Source organism: Coregonus clupeaformis, chromosome 20 (genome assembly GCF_020615455.1).
Source record: "Coregonus clupeaformis isolate EN_2021a chromosome 20, ASM2061545v1, whole genome shotgun sequence".
NCBI classification, from domain to species: Eukaryota; Metazoa; Chordata; class Actinopteri; order Salmoniformes; family Salmonidae; genus Coregonus; species Coregonus clupeaformis.
The window spans coordinates 43,795,624-43,811,327 of NC_059211.1; the positions used below are offsets into that span (position 1 = coordinate 43,795,624).

Genomic DNA, 15,704 nt, shown 5'->3' on the forward strand with positions numbered 1-15,704 from the left:
CTGGAGCATCAGCAATTGTGGGTTCGATTACAGGCTCAAAATGGCCAGAAACAAAGAACTTTCTTCTGAAGCTCGTCAGTCTATACTTGTTCCGAGACATGAAGGCTATTCCATGCGAGAAATTGCCAAGAAACTGAAGATCTCGTACAACGCTGTGTAGTACTCCCTTCACAGAACAGCGCAAACTGGCTCTAACCAGAATAGAAAGAGGAGTGGGAGGCCCCGGTGCACAACTGTGCAAGAGGACAAATACATTAGTGTCTAGTTTGAGAAACAGGTGCCTCACAGGTCCTCAACTGGCAGTTTCATTAAATAGTACCCGCAAAACACCAGTCTCAACATCAACAGTGAAGAGGTGACTCCGGGATGCTGACCTTCTAGGCCGAGTTGCAAAGAAAAAGCCATATCTCAGACTGGCCAATAAAAAGAAAAGATTAAGATGGGCAAAAGAACACAGACACTGGACAGAGGAAGATTGGAAAAAAGTGTTATGGACAGACGAATCGAAGTTTGAGGTGTTCGGATCACAAAGAAGAACATTTGTGAGACGCAGACCAAATGAAAAGATGCTGGAGGAGTGCTTGATGCCATCTGTCAAGCATGGTGGAAGCAATGTGATGGTCTGGGGGAGCTTTGGTGGTGGTAAAGTGGGAGATTTGTACAGGGTAAAAGGGATCTTGAAGAAGGAAGGCTATCACTCCATTTTGCAAAACCATGCAATACCCTGTGGACGGCGCTTGATTAGAGACAATTTCCTCTTACAACAGGACAATGACCCAAAGCACAGCTCCCAGCTATGCAATAACTATTTAGGGAAGAAGCAGTCAGCTGGTATTCTGTCTATAATGTAGTGGCCAGCACTCTGAGCTGTTGTGGGAGCAGCTTGACCGTATGGTACGTAAGAAGTGCCCATCAAGCCAATCCAACTTGTGGGAGGTGCTTCAGGAAGCATGGGGTGAAATCTCTTCAGATTACCTCAACAAATTGACAACTAGAATGCCAAAGGTCTGCAAGGCTGTAATTGCTGCAAATGGAGAATTCTTTGACGAAAGCTAAGTTTGAAGGACAGAATTATTATTTATATTAAAAATCATTATTTCTAACCTTGTCAATGACTACATTTCCTATGCATTTTGCTATATTTCCTATTCAAACTCATTTCATGTATGTTTTCATGGAAAACAAGGACATTTCTAAGTGACCCCAAACTTTTGAACGTGTGTGTGTGTACATTGAGGGAAAAAAGTATTTGATCCCCTGCTGATTTTGTAAGTTTGCCCACTGACAAAGAAATGATCTGTCTATAATTGTAATGGTAGGTTTATTTGAACAGTGAGAGACAGAATAACAACAAAAAAATCCAGAAAAACGCATGTCAAAAATGTTATAAATTGATTTGCATTTTAATGAGGGAAATAAGAATTTGACCCCCTATCAATCAAAAAGAGTTCTGGCTCCCAGGTGTCTTTTATACAGGTAACGAGCTGAGATTAGGAGCACACTCTTAAAGGGAGTGCTCCTAATCTCAGTTTGTTACCTGTATAAAAGACACCTGTCCACAGAAGCAATCAATCAATCAGATTCCAAACTATCCACCATGGCCCAAAGAGCTCTCCAAGGATGTCAGGGACAAGATTGTAGACCTACACAAGGCTGGAATGGGCTACAAGACCATCGCCAAGCAGCTTGGTGAGAAGGTGACAACCGTTGGTGCGATTATTCGCAAATGGAAGAAACACAAAATAACTGTCAATCTCCCTCGGCCTGGGGCTCCATGCAAGATCTCACCTCGTGGAGTTGCAATGATCATGAGAACGGTGAGGAATCAGCCCAGAACTACACGGGAGGATCTTGTCAATGATCTCAAGGCAGCTGGGACCATAGTCACCAAGAAAACAATTGGTAACACACTACGGCGTGAAGGACTGAAATCCTGCAGCGCCCGCAAGGTCCCCCTGCTCAAGAAAGCACATATACAGGGCCATCTGAAGTTTGCCAATGAACATCTGAATGATTCAGAGGAGAACTGGGTGAAAGTGTTGTGGTCATATGAGACCAAAATTGAGCTCTTTGGCATCAACTCAACTCGCCTTGTTTGGAGGAGGAGGAATAATGCCTATGACCCCAAGAACACCTTCAAACGTGGAGGTGGAAACATTATGCTTTGGGGGTGTTTTTCTGCTAAGGGGACAGGACAACTTCACAGCATCAAAGGGACGATGGACGGGGCCATGTACCATCAAATCTTGGGTGAGAACCTCCTTCCCTCAGCCAGGGCATTGAAAATGGGTCGTGGATGGGTATTCCAGCATGACAATGACCCAAAACACACGGCCAAGGCAACAAAGGAGTGGCTCAAGAAGAAGCACATTAAGGTCCTGGAGTGGGCTAGCCAGTCTCCAGACCTTAATCCCATAGAAAATATGTGGAGGGAGCTGAAGGTTCAAGTTGCCAAACGTCAGCCTCGAAACCTTAATGACTTGGAGAAGATCTGCAAAGAGGAGTGGAACAAAATCCCTCCTGAGATGTGTGCAAACCTGGTGGGCAACTACAAGAAACGTCTGACCTCTGATTGCCAACAAGGGTTTTGCCACCAATTACTAAGTCATGTTTTGCAGAGGGGTCAAATACTTATTTCCCTCATTAAAATGCAAATCAATTTATAACATTTTTGACATGTGTTTTTCTGGATTTTTTTGTTGTTATTCTGTCTCTCACTGTTCAAATAAACCTACCATTAAAATTATAGACTGATCATGTCTTTGTCAGTGGGCAAACGTACAAAATCAGCAGGGATCAAATACTTTCTTCCCTCACTGTGTGTGTGTGTGTGTGTGTGTGTGTGTGTGTATATATTTTATATATATATATATATATATATATATATATATATATATATATATATATATATACACACACACACACACAGAGTTGGGAAAAAAAGTATTTAGTCAGCCACCAATTGTGCAAGTTCTCCCACTTAAAAAGATGAGAGAGGCCTGTAATTTTCATCATAGGTACACGTCAACTATGACAGGCAAAATGAGAAAAACAAATCCAGAAAATCACATTGTAGGATTTTTAATGAATTTATTTGCAAATTATGGTGGAAAATAAGTATTTGGTCAATAACAAAAGTTTCTCAATACTTTGTTATATACCCTTTGTTGGCAATGACACAGGTCAAACGTTTTCTGTAAGTCTTCACAAGGTTTTCACACACTGTTGCTGGTATTTTGGCCCATTCCTCCATGCAGATCTCCTCTAGAGCAGTGATGTTTTGGGGCTGTTGCTGGGCAACACAGACTTTCAACTCCCTCCAAAGATTTTCTATGGGGTTGAGATCTGGAGACTTGCTAGGCCACTCCAGGACCTTGAAATTATTCTTACGAAGCCACTCCTTCGTTGCCCGGGCGGTGTGTTTGGGATCATTGTCATGCTGAAAGACCCAGCCAATGCCCTTGCTGATGGAAGGAGGTTTTCACTCAAAATCTCACGATACATGGCCCCTTTACACGGATCAGTCATCCCTTTGCAGAAAAACAGCCCCAAAGCATGATGTTTCCACCCCCATGCTTCACAGTAGGTATGCTGTTCTTTGGATGCAACTCAGCATTCTTTGTCCTCCAAACACGACGAGTTGAGTTTTTACCAAAAAGTTCTATTTTGGTTTCATCTGAACATATGATATTCTCCCAATCCTCTTCTGGGTCATCCAAATGCACTCTAGCAAACTTCAGACGGGCCTGGACATGTACTGGCTTAAGCAGGGGGACACGTCTGGCACTGCAGGATTTGAGTCCCTGGCGGCGTAGTGTGTTACTGATGGTAGGCTTTGTTACTTTGGTCCCAGCTCTCTGCAGGTCATTCACTAGGTCCCCCCGTGTGGTTCTGGGATTTTTGCTCACCGTTCTTGTGATCATTTTGACCCACGGGGTGAGATCTTGCGTGGAGCCCCAGATCGAGGGAGATTATCAGTGGTCTTGTATGTCTTCCATTTCCTAATAATTGCTCCCACAGTTGATTTCTTCAAACCAAGCTGCTTACCTATTGCAGATTCAGTCTTCCCAGCCTAGTGCAGGTCTACAATTTTGTTTTTGGTGTCCTTTGACAGCTCTTTGGTCTTGGCCATAGTGGAGTTTGGAGTGTGACTGTTTGAGGTTGTGGACAGGTGTCTTTTATACTGATAACAAGTTCAAACAGGTGCCATTAATACAGGTAACGAGTGGAGGACAGAGGAGCCTCTTAAAGAAGAAGTTACAGGTCTTCGAGAGCCAGAAATCTTGCTTGTTTGTAGGTGACCAAATACTTATTTTCCACCATAATTTGCAAATAAATTCATAAAAAATCCTACAATGTGATTTTCTGGATTTTTTTTCCTCATTTTGTCTGTCATAGTTGACGTGTACCTATGATGAAAATTACAGGCCTCTCATCTTTTTAAGTGGGAGAACTTGCACAATTGGTGGCTGACTAAATACTTTTTTTCCCCCACTGTAAAGCTGTTTGAGAAGACAAAGCCAAGTCCTTCTCTGTGTAACCTCTTTAAACAGTCACAAAACTTCTGTCACGTGCAGCCCCCTCTGGTATTAGTACCAGTCAAAAGTTTGGACACCTACTCATTCAAGGGGTTTTCTTTATTTTTACTATTTTCTACATTGTAGAATAATAGTGAAGACATCAAAACTATGAAATAACACATATGGAATCATGTAACGAAAAAAGTGTTAAACAAATCAAAATATATTTTGTATTTGAGATTCTTCAAATAGCCACCCTTTGCCTTGACAGCTTTGCACATTCTTGGCATTCTCTCAACCAGCTTCACCTGGAATGCTTTTCCAACAATCTTGAAGGAGTTCCCACATATGCTGAGCACTTGTTGGCTGCTTTTCCTTCACTCTGCCGTCCGACTCATCCCAAACCATCTCAATTGGGTTGAGGTCTGGGGATTGTGGAGGCCAGGTCATCTGATGCAGCACTCCATCACTGTCCTTCTTGGTAAAATAGCCCTTACACAGCCTAGAGGTGTGTTGGGTCATTGTCCTGTTGAAAAACAAATGATAGTCCCACGAAGCCCAAACCAGATGGGATGGCGTATCGCTGCAGAATGCTGTGGTAGCCATGCTGGTTAAGTGTGCCTTGAATTCTAAATGAATCACAGTGTCACCAGCAAAGCACCCTCACACCATAACACCACCTCCTCCATGCTTTACGGTGGGAACTACACATGCAGAGATCATCCGTTCACCCACACCGCATGTCACAAAGACACGGCAGTTGGAACTAAAAATCTCCAATTTGGACTCCAGACCAAAGGACACATTTCCACCGGTCCAATGTCCATTGCTCGTGTTTCTTGGCCCAAGCAGGTCTCTTCTTGTTATTGGTGTCCTTTGACCATGAAGGCCTGCTTCACACAGTGTGTCTGTTACTTGAACTCTGTGAAGTAATTATTTGGGCTGCAATTTCTGAGACTGGTAACGCTAATGAACTTATCCTCTGCAGCAGAGGTAACTCTGGGTCTTCCATTCCTGTGGCGGTCCTCATGAGAGCCAGTTTCATCATAGCGCTTGATTGTTTTTCTGACTGCACTTGAAGAAACTTTAAAAGTTCTTGAAATTGTATTTTCCGTATTGACTGACCTTCATGTCTTAAAGTAATGATGGACTGTTGTTTCTCTTTGCTTATTTGAGCTGCTCTTACCATAATATGGACTTAGCCCTATTTGGTAAAATACCATTTTCTGTATACCCCCCCATACTTGTCACAACACAACTGATTGGCTCAAACGCATTAAGAAGGAAAGAAATTACACAAATTAACTTTTAAGAAGGCACACCTGTTAATTTAAATGCATTCCAGGTGACTTCCTCATGAAGCTGGTTTAGAGAATGCCAAGAGTGTGCAAAGCTGTCATCAAGGCGAAGGGTGGCTATTTGAAATATATTTTGATTTGTTTAACACTTTTTGGGTTACTACATGATTCCATATGTATTATTTCATAGTTTTGATGTCTTCACTATTATTCTACAATGTAGAAAATAGTAAAAATAAAGAAAAACCCTTGAATGAGTAGGCGTTTCCAAACTTTTGACTGGTACTGTATATATATTCCCTAATCACTCAGAGATCGATAGATCTAGAGACACCATATTTTATCACATAAACTAGATTAACCATAATTTTCTCAACTCACTTTAATGGGAATGTAGTGATGTTTTTCACAATTTTCAATGACTATTCATGCTTAGCCCTACAAATCAGGTGCACTCCAGCTGTTGTCATTTGCACTGCTCGTGTCTTGATAGAATTAACGTTTTTAATCTCTTCACTAACGGCAAACTCATCTTATTATGACATTTCCATGGCTTGACACAAGGTAATTGACCCCCAGAATCATAAAGATGTATATTTTTTACTTAGGCTTGTGTGTGGCTGCTCGGCCATGTAAACCCATTTCATGAAGCTCCCGACTAACAGTTATTGTGCTGACGTTGCTTCCAGAGGCAGTTTGGAACTCAGGAGTGAGTGTTGCAACTGAGGACAGATGATTTTTACGCGCTACACGCTTCAGCACATTGGCGGTCCCGTTCTGTGCGCTTGTGTGGCCTACCACTTCGCGGCTGAGCCGTTGTTGCTCCTAGAAGTTTCCACTTCACAATAACAGCACTTACAGTTGACCGCGGCAGCTCTAGCAGGGCAGAAAGGTGGCATCCTATGACGGTGCCACGTTGAAAGTCACTGAGCTCTTCAGTAAGGCCATTCTACTGCCAATGTTTGTCTATGGAGATTGCATGGCGGTGTGCTCGAATTTATACACCTGTCGGCAATGGGTTTGGCTGAAATAGCCGAATCTAATAATTTGAAGGGGTGTAGGTAGGTAGGTAGCATTCGGAAAGTATTCAGACCCCTTCACTTTTTCCACATTTTGTTACGTTACAGCCTTATTCTAAAATTGATTAAATAGCTCCTGAGTGGCGCAGTGGTCTAAGGCACTGCATCGCAGTGCTAACTGTGCTACTAGAGATCCTGGTTCGAATCCAGGCTCTGTCGCAGCCGGCCGCGACCGGGAGACTCATGGGCGGCGCACAATTGGCCCAGCGTCGTCCAGGGTAGGGGAGGGAATGGCCGGCAGGGATGTAGCTCAGTTGATAGAGCATGGCGTTTGCAACGCCAGGGTTGTGGGTTCGTTTCCCATGGGGGGCCAGTATAAAAAAAAAAAAAAAAATGTATTCACTAACTGTAAGTCGCTCTGGATAAGAGCGTCTGCTAAATGACTAAAATGTAAATGTAAATGTTTTTGTCCTCATCAATTCCCCATAATGACAAAGCAAAAACAGGTTTTTAGAAATGTTTGCTAATTTATTAAAAATGAAAGGTCCCACAGAGAACAGTGCATGTCAGAGCAAAAACCAAGCCATGTGGTCGAATGAATTGTCCGTAGGGCTCCGAGACAGGATTGTGTCAAGGCACAGATCTGGGTAAGGGTGCCAAAAAATGTCTGCAGCATTGAAGGTCCCCAAGAACACAGTGGCCTCCATCATTCTTAAGAAGTTTAGAACAACCAAGACTCTTCCTAGAGCTGGCCACCTGGCGAAACTGAGCAATCGGGGGAAAAGGGCCTTGTTCAGGTAGGTGACCAAGATCCCGATGGTCACTGACAGAGCTCCAGTTCCTCTGTGGAGATGGGAGAACCTTCCAGAAGGACAACCATCTCTGCAGCACTCCACCAATCAGGCCTTTATGGTAGAGTTGCCAGATGGAAGCCACTCCTCAGTAAAAGGCACATGACAGCCCGCTTGGAGTTTGCCAAAAGGCACCTAAAGGACTCAGACAATGAGAAAGAAGATTCTCTGGTCTGATGAAACCAAGATTGAACTCTTTGGCCTGAATGCGAGGTGCCACGTCTGGAGGTAACCTGGCACCATCCCTACAGTGAAGCATGGTGGTGGCAGCATCATGCTGCGGCAGGGACTGGGAGACTAGTCAGGATGAAGGGAAAGATGAATGGAGCAAAGTACAGAGAGATCCTTGATGAAAACCTGCTCCAGAGCGCTCAGGACCTCAGACTGGGGAGAAGGTTCACCTTCCAACAGGACAAGACCGTGAACACACAGCCAAGACAACGCAGGAGTGGCTTCGGGACAAGTCTCTGAATGTCCTTGAGTGGCCCAGTCAGAGCCCGGAATTGAACCCGATCAAACATCTCTGGAGAGACCTGAAAATAGCTGTGCAGCGATGCTCCCCATCCAACCTAACAGAGGTTGAGAGGATCTGCAGAGAAGAATGGGAGAAACAACCCAAATACAGGTGTGCCAAGCTTGTAGCGTCATACCCAAGAAGACTCAAGGCTGTAATCGCTGCTAAAGGTGCTTCAACAAAGTACTGAGTAAATGGTCTGAATACTTATGAAAATGTAATATTTCTGTTTTAATTATTTTATAAATTTTTATAAAAAAACGGTTTTTGCTTTGTCATTATGGGGTATTGTGTGTAGATTGATGAGAATAAAAAAACTATTTAATCAATTTTAGAATAAGGTTGTAACGTAACAAAATGTGGAAAAATTGAAGGGGTCTGAATACTTTCCGAATGCACTGTGTTTTTTTGGTTTTGGGGGGGTTGGGGGCACCCCCGCCTTGCAGGGCCTGCGGGTGCGTGCTATGCCACTACTTATAAGTGAGGTATAACTATAAGAAATCTAAGATGTCCAATTTTATCCAGCTCAGGGCTCCAGCTATGCATTTGATTTGCTAACTTGCTAGCTAAGTGGTTAGATGTCAAGATCAAGCTTCTTGGTACAGCCGAGACATTCAATCCCCTCCTGGATCAAGATCCCTGTTGCCTAAATAGTTTTGTGCGTACATAAAAAAATGTATTTTTATAGCGCCCCTTGTGTGCACATTCGGTAATACCGTATACCCCGGTTTGGTACAGAAACTGAATGACGGTATGAAAATCTGGATACCTACCAACCCTAATTGTTAGGGCGGAGACATGAGCATCTCCTCATTATGTACAGATCTCTAACTAAGGTAACATCTTTTAGGGAGCGGTAATGAAGTGACCAATAATGGTTGCAATTGAGATCAGCTGTGTGCTATTAAGGGTTTAACGAGACATCAGCTTTCGATAATCTAGTGCCATTGATCGTTGCAATAGGCCGCTTGTTATTTGATTATATTCCTATAGGCTACATTCTGTAGGCTACCCGTGTGAAAACCAATAATTAACTGTTTATTACCCTGGTTGAGTTGATGAGCTGATTTGGGACATCAGTTGATTGACAGATGTAGGCCAACTGTAGAACGATCAACTTTTCTCCAGTGTAGATGCTCACGCTATATATAAAATAAAATAAAATAAAATTGCAGAGGTGGGTAGAGTACCTTAAATCTGTACTTAAGTAAAAGTACCGTTACTTATATTGTAATTTACTCAAGTAAAAGTAGCCCTCTTAAGAAACCACTTGAGTGAAAAAGTGTCTGGTCAGAAAACAAAGTACTAGTTACAAATTTAGTTTAGTAATTTTTTACACCTTCTGGTAAGCTATGACAACAAACAAAAAGGACAACAACTTTCAAGTACATGTGATGGTGAATGTTTAATTTTTCACTCAGAATGAAATATCAAGGGACAGGTAAGTATTACAACAGTCAAACAACAATCAATATCGAAATTTCACTATCAATCATATTACTAGTATGAAAATCGGACACATTTTAGCATGGAATTAAACATCAACGTAGGTATTTAAGTAAGAATCGTGTTGGTAATAAATAATCAAACAGTGCAGATATCAATTGCCATAGTCGACTCAATCATCTTTTTCCTGCCAAGGTAGGATTTACCCTCCATCCTCCTTCTCTTGCGAACCTCTCCTTTCCACTTTGAAGGGTATTTTCATTTCTTGGCTGGCCTATTTTCCTCACCCTCGGTTGTTTCACTACAAGCTGTAAATAAAGACATACACACAAAATGTATTTCTAGAATATGGCACAAAAAGCGTACTGAGATGATACACTGACTGTATGCCGTGCGTATAGGCCTTGTCATAAAAACAATGACACACACACACACACACACACACAAAGCTTACTGAGATGATACACTGACTGTATGACGTGCGTATAGGCCTTGTCATAAAAACACAATGACACACACACACAGAGTGAGAGAGAGAGCAATGGAGTGGGAGGATGCTGCGCTGGACTGACCGGATGATCTAGCTAACGTTAGCTAGCAACATGGTTGACACTGCAGCTAGTTAGCTTGCGCAACTTGCCACATTGGCTTCAGAAACCGCCAGAAGCTTCTGTTTACCACAGAGAGCGTTTGAGTCTATCTGTTCTCCGCTACCTTTCCTAACTGGCAAAGAACAAGGATGTTGTCTCTGGTTTTGAATCTGAATTTAGAGAACTGAATCTGAATGCATCTGAGAAGTTGAATATATGAACTTGAAATGATAGTTTGTAAACTTCATACACAGACAATGAATGCAATATCTACCGTATTGAAAATGAATATATACATACTGAATTTGAATATTCAAATTGAATTTGAAAACTGAACGCAATATTAATTACATTCAGTTTTAAATAATGAAATGCAAGTTAAATTTCTTAATTCAATGATCCAATTTGTGCATTGCAAATTCAAATTTTTTAAAATTCAAATTCAGTGTTATAATACAAATTCAAAATTATGGAATTCAAATACAATTTAATTTTGCACTGAAATCACTCCATACTTATCCATGTCTGCTGACTGATTAGGCATTTGTTTTAGCTCCCGATCTTCTAGAGGTGTGCTGCCTTCTTCCCTCCTGCAAGACCCTCAACCCCTTTCTTTATTCCTCTCTCCTTCACCTCCTCCCTTGCTTTGTGGCCACATTTGAAAGTTCCTGTGCATGAGCTTTATAAATAAGAGAAAGGACAGCACAGTGGGGGGAGGGAGGAGAGCGGGGCAGAGTTAGGGGTGGTCGTCATGGATTCCTCACCATAGCAACCGGCAAACGTTTACAAAGCATTGAGGAATTTCCTGATATCAGCTGGATTATTGGAGCCCCCAGAGAACAGTTCTCATTAGAAACAAACACTGGATATCATCAGGCCCTGGCGGGGGTAGGAGCCCCACTGCCATTTCAATCTTTTTTCTCTCTTCTTTGGAGGGGCTGTGAAAGTTTTTTTAGTTTTTTTTATCCCCCCAAAAAAGTTTCCCCTTGCAGTTCCATTCTTCTCAACAACCCATCCCTCTCCCCTCTCCCCTCTCCCTCTCTTTCTCGCTCTGAAAGAGAGAGCCTTTGTGTCACTACATTTTTAGCTCGCCTCACTCCCTTTTGCCATGCTGTGCACATTTTCACCCAATGTTGGAGAGAGAGAGTGTTTACAGTTTGGAGGACCGGGCCTCCTAAATCCTGACGATACTCACAACTGTTTTCACCACAACTTTTTAATCTGCTTCTTTCCTAGCAGCTGGACTTATACTAAGCAGCTGCTTAGTGTTGCTGGCTTTACCAGTGTTGTTAATATTCCAGTAATAAAGGCCAGAGGTGAGGTGTCTCTAGGACTCTGAGGTGACTTGGCAGGGGCCTGGGGCCTGGTCTGGACCCCCTCCTGGGCAATATGAAAGCCCTGGCCCTTCTCTCAGGCACGCTGTGAAAAGCCCATTTGTTTGGCATGGCAGCACATGCGCAGACCAGGCTCTGAGTAGGGATGCATGCTGGCTGTTCTCCTGTCCTGTCTGGCAGGGCTGTGTGTCTTGTCTCTTGCCTTGGATATCCTTGTGCTCACTCCTCCTCTTCCCTCACTCCCCCATCTCTCCTCATCCCTCTCTCCCCGTAGGTTCCCAGCATGCAGAGTTCAGAGGGAGGGTCCGATTCGTCATCCAGTGTGGCGCTGCGTACGTCCACCTCCGCCCAGGCCCCCGTGGTGCAGCCTGTCCCAGCCTCACAACAGGTAAACTACTACACTATCAACAAGGCAGGTCCTACAGGCCCTAGTTTTGTCTCACCTGGACAACTGTTCAGTCGTGTGGCAGGTGCCACAAAGAGGGACCTCGGAAAATTACAATTGGCTCAGAACAGGGCAGCAAGGCTGGCCCTTAAATGTTTTATGTATTTAGTTTTGTTTTGGTACTTTATACCCCTTTTTCTCCCCAATTTTGTGATATCCAATTGGTAGTTAGTCTAGTCCCATCGCTGCAACTCCCGTATGGACTCCGGAGAGGCAAAGGTCGAGAGCCATGCGTCCTCCGAAACATGACCCTGCCAAGCCGCACTGCTTCTTGACACACTGCTCGCTTAACCCGGAAGCCAGCCGCACCAATGTGTCAGAGGAAACACTGTAGCCACAGGAGTCGCTAGAGCGTGATGGGACAAGGACATCCCGGCCAGCCAAACCCTCCCCTAACCCGGATGACGCTGGACCAATTGTGCGCCGTCTCATGGGTCTCCCGGTCGCAGCCAGCTGCAACACAGCCCGGGATCGAACCCGGATCTGTAGTGACGCCTCAAGCACTGCAATGCATTGCCTTAGACCGCTGCGCCACTCGGGAGGCCCCGTGGCCCTTAAATGTACACGGAGAGCTAACATTAATAATATGCATGTAAATCTCTCATGGCTCAAAGTGGAGGAGAGATTGACTTCTTCACTACTTGTTTTTGTAAGAAGTGTTGACATGCTGAATGCACCGAGGTGTCTGTTTTTAAACTACTAGCACACAGCTCGGACACCCATGCATACCCCCACAAGACACCAGAGGTCTCTTCACAATCCCCAAGTCAAGAACAGACTATGGGAGGTGCACAGTACTACATAGAGCCATGGCTACATGGAACTCTATTCCACATGATGCAAGACGTAGAATCAGATTTTAAAAAATGGATAAAAAATACACCTTATGGAACAGCGGGGACTGTGAAGAGACACACACGCTTACACATACACATGGATTGTGTATTGTAGGTATGTGGTAGTAGAGTGGTGGCCTGAGGGAACACAATGTGTAGTGAAAAGTGTTATGAAATGTAATCTAGTATTTTAAATTGTGTATATAACTGCCTTAATGTTGCTGGACCCCAGGAAGAGTAGCTGCTGCCTTGGCACCAGCTAATGGGGATCCTTAATAAATCAATACACAAAACCAGGCTGTACTCTCTCACATGCAGCGCAGTGGGTCTTTCTCACTCAACCATAACTCTACCTCACAGTACTAGGGCTGTGGCGGTCATTACATTTTGTCAGCCGGTTATTGACCGTTAATTAACACATTTAGCATCTCCAGGCCTCCACACATACAAGCCACTGATGTGCGCCTTTGGAACATCTACATTAAAACAATTATAATCAAATTTTTTAATAAACATCACAATAAATCCATTATTTATTTTAGTCGGGTGTAAAGAAACATTATGATATGAATAAAAAATATGCTAAAAAATGACTAAAATGTATTTCAGAAGAACAGAGTAGGAGTTAGCCTAATGTAGGCCTATGTTATCTGGCTATGCTCCATGCCATAGGCTGTAGGCTTGTTCATTTAGCTGACAAGATATGCTTCTAAATCCCGTGACATTATTTTATGATTGTATAGTAAGAAGAATATAATTTAACTTAGCTGACTAAAATAGTAAGGATCTTTTTCCCATTACAGAGCGAGTGTGCATATGAAGTGGTTATGTTGAGCTAAAAGTGAACATTTGAAACAGGTCCTATATGCTAGATTTAGAGTTATTTGGCAACTTTAGTTGTGAATGATACAAACCTTAGAATGTGTTAGAAATCAAACATATATGGGCTGCATGGTATGACTGTAGGCTATTGATGATTTGAGAAAGTAGAAAAAAAAGCTTGAGCTCTGTTCCTTGCTTCAGGCTGCACAGCTGTTCTCTCATCAAGTGATCATATTTTCACCCATCAGACTATTCTCAATTTAATCTACTCTTTACTAATATGTAAAATTAGTTTAGATTTAGAATGGCCCACCATCAAATGAGCAGGGGAAAAAATACATGTCATCTGTATGCACTCGAATAGCGAATGGAGGCCGCGTCGGTCCGTTTTGTAGGCTACTTCGGGTTTATTGCAGAGCATGAGCTTAATATGAGCAGCTAGGGCTGGGCGGTATACCGTATTTTACGATATACCGGTATTGATGTACAGACCGGTTTGGGTTTTTACTTTACCTTCTGTAACGGTATTTGAATGTTTAGTTTGTTAAATGTGATACACTGTGTGTAACATCTATTTTTATAGTTTACTTCGCTACTTGAGTATCTCTCCGCTCTCTCTCTCTCCATGCCGCTTTCCACACTGACATAGCCCCGCCCCTGTCACTCGAGCGCATTTGTTGTTCCTCGACCACTAGACTTTTGCGTTCAGTCTGCGTGCTCAATGCAGCACATGCAACAGTATTAATGACAAGGATGCTGTTTTCACTTTGCTTCTTAATATAAATCCACTAGCGTTCTATAATTACATTGTAGTTTGTGTTTCTTACATCTGCAAACTGCTAACTTTGTATTTTATTAGCAAGTTGGGCCTAAATCTTGTTAGCCGCTAATTGTTAGCTGCTAATGCTAATCGCTAGCTAGCTAGCTAGCTAATAAATGTAAGAGTAAGAGCAAATGTAATTAGCTACAGTGGGGAGAACAAGTATTTGATACACTGCCGATTTTGCAGGTTTACCTACTTACAAAGCATGTAGAGGTCTGTAATTTGTATCATAGGTACACTTCAACTGTGAGAGACGGAATCTAAAACAAAAATCCAGAAAATCATATTGTATTATTTTTTAAGTAATTAATTTGCATTTTATTGCATGACATAAGTATTTGATCACCTACCAACCAGTAAGAATTACGGCTCTCACAGACCTGTTAGTTTTTCTTTAAGAAGCCCTCCTGTTCTCCACTCATTACCTGTATTAACTGCACCTGTTTGAACTCGTTACCTGTATAAAAGACACCTGTCCACACACTCAATCAAACAGACTCCAACCTCTCCACAATGGCCAAGACCAGAGAGCTGTGTAAAGACATCAGGGATACAATTGTAGACCTGCACAAGGCTGGGATGGGCTACAGGACAATAGGCAAGCAGCTTGGTGAGAAGGCAACAACTGTTGGCGCAATTATTAGAAAATGGAAGAAGTTCAAGATGACGGTCAATCACCCTCGGTCTGGGGCTCCATGCAAGATCTCACCTCGTGGGGCATCAATGATCATGAGGAAGGTGAGGGATCAGCCCAGAACTACACGGCAGGACCTGGTCAATGACCTGAAGAGAGCTGGGACCACAGTCTCAAAGAAAACCATTAGTAACACACTACGCCGTCATGGATTAAAATCCTGCAGCGCACGCAAGGTCCCCCTGCTCAAGCCAGCGCATGTCCAGGCCCGTCTGAAGTTTGCCAATGACCATCTGGATGATCCAGAGGAGGAATGGGAGAAGGTCATGTGGTCTGATGAGACAAAAATAGAGCTTTTTGGTCTAAACTCCACTTGCCGTGTTTGGAGGAAGAAGAAGGATGAGTACAACCCCAAGAACACCATCCCAACCGTGAAGCATGGAAGTGGAAACATCATTCTTTGGGGATGCTTTTCTGCAAAGGGGACAGGACGACTCCACCGTATTGAGGGGAGGATGGATGGGGCCATGTATCGCGAGATCTTGGCCAACAACCTCCTTCCCTCAGTAAGA

At 43.1% G+C, this 15,704-nt stretch overlaps 1 protein-coding gene and 1 long non-coding RNA gene across 7 annotated transcripts in view; one reads left to right on the forward strand and one right to left on the reverse strand.

The window, feature by feature from the left end:
* rfx2 (regulatory factor X, 2 (influences HLA class II expression)) overlaps positions 1 to 15,704 on the forward strand; it is a 67,182-nt gene that overhangs the window by 21,214 nt on the left and 30,264 nt on the right. For all 6 annotated transcript variants that reach the window (XM_041839421.1, XM_041839424.1, XM_041839425.1 and 3 more), the window contains exon 2: positions 11,847 to 11,960. In XM_041839421.1, the coding sequence (XP_041695355.1) occupies positions 11,856 to 11,960 (105 nt within the window). In that variant the 5' untranslated portion in view covers positions 11,847 to 11,855. The remainder of the gene's footprint in view (positions 1 to 11,846; positions 11,961 to 15,704) is intronic.
* On the reverse strand, positions 9,589 to 10,883 carry LOC121533465. The gene is made up of 2 exons (XR_005994467.1): positions 10,754 to 10,883; positions 9,589 to 9,956 (listed from the first exon to the last, which is right to left on the reverse strand). It is a non-coding gene; the product is annotated as an uncharacterized LOC121533465 (long non-coding RNA).